The following is a 5,078-nucleotide window of genomic DNA, read 5'->3' as shown; positions in this document are numbered from 1 at the left end:
TAGACAAACCTTGCTCATGTACATTACCTCTTCACCCTAGGCGCCGAAGCTACCTTCTTATAAAAGGCTTAGGATGTAAGATAGTAGGGGAGGTTCGATACCTTGAATTTGTACATGTCGACTCCCCTAGGCCAGATGTTTGTGTTATGTTAGTCCATACAAAACCAGATCTTGCACCCTCCAGGGCTCATATTGCGTAGCTATTATGGCTCGGCCCTGAGGAAGTTGGAGTTGGTGCCCTTGACGGGGCATTCACTTATACATTACAAAGGCCCATAGTAAATACCCAAAGGGGAAACCTGAAGACAAGCAATACTCTAAGAAGACTGCCAGTTTGATAGCCAATGCCAGTAGATCCTGCAAAAGCAAAGGCAAAGGTGGAAGAAGCACCAATTTCAATAGGATCACCAACAAAAGGTGATTCAGGTGAGTAAGCAGCAGTATAACCAGTTGTTTATCTATAAGCGTGATTCAGGTGAGTAAGCAGCAGTATAACAAGTTGTTTATCTATAAGCAACAAAAGGTGTAGATACATTATTTAGAGAACAAGATCTAGTTGGTGGAGAATACAGAATCTCCACTTACACCTTATGAGCTCATTTCGGTAAGCAGGGAACCGGATCGGTCAGATTGACTGGTTGGGTTAGTTCATTTCGGTAAGCAAACGTAGCAATCAAATGCTTCTCGTGGTATCCTAAGCTCAACGTTAAATCAATATGATCAAAAGTAACTAGTAATTGCATATGCTTATGCAATAAGGGAAAGCATACAATTATCTCCTGGTTTCATACCTATGTTAAGAGTGGCATAATGGTAGAAGGATATGAACTAAGAGCACAAACTTTAGGCCCATGTCCTCATGCACTTTCACCAACCATCTTCTTTATTTCTTTAAGCTAAACACAACTATATTCTAGCATCTAGAATTCAACAATAAGAATATGTTTGGACAAACTTCATAAACCACTGTAGGGCTCTTCCCCGTAAAGTAAATGTGGTTTTAAACTCCACTACTTTCACATCTGGAGCAATCGTCCCTTTGGCTCTCCATATTAACTCGTAGAGAAACCAACGCTGCTCTGCATCACTATCGTCCTCGATAGCTCAGGCAAGTTAGAATCAGTTGATTTATTAAGTAAGTTGATACAATTGTTATTTGGAAAGGCCTGCATTCAGCAAGATGCTTGAAGTGAAGCAGAAAGAATCCCAATTGGGGGCAAGAGAGTTCGAATAACCCAGTGCACAACCAAACAAGTCTTCATGTGAAGTGTTGTCTACCTTGCAAAGCAATAAGCTAAGACAAAATTGTCACATCGATTTGTAAATTCCTTTTCCCAGAATTGGTTTGTTCACCAATTACTTCAGTATATTTCTTGATGGGTACCTGCTGCAAGGGTAAATGCTAGTAAACAAAGAAGAAATCTAGGTAGGCTCATAAGCTCAAAATCATAGCTAATAATATAGGATTGGCTAGGGTTAATAAGATAGGAATATTTAGACACATATAGCAAGAAAGAGGTGAATGCTAGAAGTGATTTTGTGCATATTTGACACATTTTTTTTTGCATTGATATGAAGGAAAATATGAAATGATCATCAATATGTCCTAAAGCATTAATCTAAGACAACAAATGAATATTTATTATTTACAGCATCCAAAGCATTAAGCTAAGACAATAAATGAATATCTATTATTTACAGTATCTAGTGATCAATGATACAATATTTACAGACCTTAGTTCCTTGATACTAGGGTTCAGATTGAGGACACAGAATTGCACCATGGTTACATTTGCAAAATGGAAACCTATTTTGCGAGCTGTTCTTGGGAGCATGGTTTATGAAACAAAATGTCGAGGTAGTGCAATTTGAACAAATTTCATGAAAAAGCAACAACAGAAGAGGAGCACCATGGCAGGTAGATGCATGAGATGACAAAAGAGATTAATCCTCTTTGATACTGAAATTGAATTATTCTGTGTGAAAAATGACATCTGAACTATCCAACAGAAAACTACTTTGTACGTGGAAGTCTCGTAGGTTGTATGTGATATCATCAATGTCTTCAAGATATTTTTCATATGTCAGATCTGTTAAAGATGGACAAAGCTCTAGTAGCAAACCGTTCTTCAGAATGCACTTGTACTGAACGTTTTCCTTTGTTTGGATAATGCAGTGCAATTGTAGACAGCGATGATACATGGTTAACTCTTTATTTGTGGAACAATCAAGTTTATCTGCGGAAACTGTTCCAAATGTATCTGTCGAAAGAGAACAATTTTGCAAATTGTTACAAAAGGCTCTACATGAATGTTTAATATCGTCAGCATTCCTTTTACTTGGTTCATGTTCCAGTGTAATTTTAGCATTAGATATTGTAATAGAAAATGCTAGGAGGGCAATAAATAAAGGAGCAGAATTTAAGAGGACAATAAATAAACGAGTAGAATTTATATTTTGTGAACTATGAAACAACCTTTGTTGTTGACACAATTAGTTTGCTTAGGTCTACAAGTACTCTATTCGAATTAACAGCTGTTATGAAGGTGGACATGCACGTTCATAGTGATTTGTGTTCTTTTCCTTTAACAAAATTTCGAAACAACACCATTCGTGCTTCTTGTTTCAAAATTTGTTTTTGTATGGATTTGAAAAGTGATACAAATGTATTCAAGAGATAACCTTGTGATCCAGGTTATCTTTGTTTATAGATGCATTAAAGAGTTACATAAACAACTTAACGAAAGAGAAACTTAAATGTGCACATGTGAGAAGAAGAAAAAGAAACACATGAGAAGACAAGAAAACAAGAACTTGATAACGGATTTCGTCCCCCTTGGACTACGTCTCCGAGCCCTGCTCGATCAATGGGGAGGCCTTCATTCATTAAAAATGGTATCAAAAGAAGTTACATTCATCAGTTACAAAAATGGAGCATTATACCTCTATGCTGAAAAATGCGTAAAAATTGGAGAGCTTTGCTATAGAAACTGACACCACTGTTGGATTCCCGTCGTCGAGAAGTGAAAAATTGATATAAAACTTGCCCAATTCTGAGACTGGACCAAAATCACCCTCTTGCAAAACTTCAGCAAAGCATGGTTCTACCACTATTTTTTGAATGCTCAGGTTCCACTGCCTCTATCTCGGTTCCCCTGCCTGGGCTGCTATACCTCTACTCTCCCCCACGCTAACAAAAATATTATGTTTTTATAAAAGTATGGACGGACTTATCATAAAAATTTGTTATAGTTTTCTTTTTAACACATATATAAATAACATATGTGATTTTACCAACCGTATAGTTTTTAACCAACTATATATATATATCATAGTTGGGGGGTGGGCCCGTACTTCACGGGACCGCACCCATCCCTTTCCAACCAACACTATGCGCATTAATTTTGTTTGGCGTTGTACTGTTCATCACGTGATATATATGGGTGGCTTTGGGTGGCGAGATGACTTACGTGGCCACCTACCCAACCCCCAACGTACCACCTATGTTGACCGTCATTTTGTTGTGATTTGTTTCAACGTGATACTCCACGATGTTATGCGTTGGTTGTGTAACCATATAGTATCTCCCCACTATATACGTTGGTTATGATATAAAGTTTTGTTATAATAATACTCTGCCACATATTCGTTGGCTAATTTGTTTGGTTTAACTATATACCATAACATCTTTCCAGCATGTACGTTTAACGGTTATGGATATATATTGTTTATATATTTACGCTATAAGGCGTTCCCCTCTAAAATGAACTCCCCTAAATGCCTTTCTATCTTAATCATAGCCGTTAGATCTTTTGTTAGACGATTGAACAAAAATCAGCCGTCTAATTTAATAAGAAAATATTTTATAACATTAAAAAACCCTAAAAAAACGTAGGGCGCTTTAGGTCCATTGGTTCGGTGCTTGCAATCCAGGAGCTCGTTGTGTAAAGAAAAGGTTGTGGCGGCCATTGGAGGAATGCAGAAGATGCTTGGGGAATTGCGGGTCATGGTGGGGTTTCAGTTCTGATTCATATTTGCAAATCGGGAACCTCGGCTGCACAGGCCTTGGCTATAGGGGTGCTGAAGAATGTGGCTGCTGTGGAAGAGACAAGGAAAATGATGGCGGAAGAAGGGGCGATTACTATTCTGCTCAATCCGGTTTCTTCTGGTATGTCGTCTACGCAAGAAAATGCAACAGAGTCCCTGCATGCAATGGCTTCCCAAGATGAGAAAATGCGTCAGTTAATTGCCAAAGAAGGTGAAATTCAAACCTTGTTAAGTCTTTTAGAAGAACCCACTATGCCCAAATTGTAGGAGCTCGTCATCAGAGCGATAAATAGTCTTTAAGCTTTTGTCACCACTACTAAGGCCTTGGTTTCTTCTTCAGGGTTTCTGAAGCAGTTGGCTTTTATTCATTTGACTGTCCAGCAATTGGCTGGTTCCTCTATTTGCAGTCTTTCATTCAGCAATGAAACCCAGAAGGCATTGGGTGAAGCAGGGTGTGTTCCCCCTCTGGTGAAGATGTTCGAAGCTAAGCCAAGCACATCTCAAGAGGCGGCTGCTCAGGCACTTTCTGCATTGCTCGTTGGGCAAACCAACAGGAAGGAATTCATCAAGGATGACAAAAGCGTGGCCCATCTGGTGCAATTGCTGGATCCCAGAAACCAGACTGTGGCTAAAAAGTTCGCACCTTCTGTATTGTTGGCTCTCTCAACTAGAAAAACCTGCAGGAAGAAGATTGCCACAGCTGGAGCATGTCAACATCTGCGGAAGAAGATTGCCACAGCTGGAGCATGTCAACATCTGCAAAAGCTCTCAGAGATGGAGGTTGCAAGTGCCAAGAAGATTCTTCAATGACTCGCAGGAAGCCGGCTCCACAACATCTTCAACAGGAGAAGGAGAGAATAACTGATCCAAGCTGGTAGACGATGTTTTTCATATAGGGCAAGAGAAACACAGAGCTATAACTCTATATTTTTTAGGTACCTATGTTTGATTCTAGACATGGGAAACACAGAGCACTATCTGTTTATTAGGCACTTGTGTTTTTCATTGTCACTAGGGAAGCCTGCACTGCC

At 39.2% G+C, this 5,078-nt stretch overlaps 1 protein-coding gene across 1 annotated transcript; it reads left to right on the top strand.

Moving 5' to 3' along the window:
* Positions 1 to 344: 344 nt before the first annotated feature.
* On the top strand, positions 345 to 4,857 carry LOC149235656 (uncharacterized). The gene is made up of 3 exons (XM_089368620.1): positions 345 to 426; positions 3,956 to 4,258; positions 4,388 to 4,857. The coding sequence occupies exons 1-3, from the start codon at positions 345 to 347 to the stop codon at positions 4,855 to 4,857; spliced, it is 855 nt and encodes a 284-aa protein (XP_089224746.1).
* Positions 4,858 to 5,078: the final 221 nt, after the last annotated feature.

This window comes from Pinus tabuliformis, chromosome 8 (assembly GCF_031772625.1).
Source record: "Pinus tabuliformis cultivar Carrire ecotype Pingquan chromosome 8, CPIR1, whole genome shotgun sequence".
Taxonomy (NCBI): Eukaryota; Viridiplantae; Streptophyta; class Pinopsida; order Pinales; family Pinaceae; genus Pinus; species Pinus tabuliformis.
This window is presented reverse-complemented; position numbering and strand designations above follow the sequence as displayed.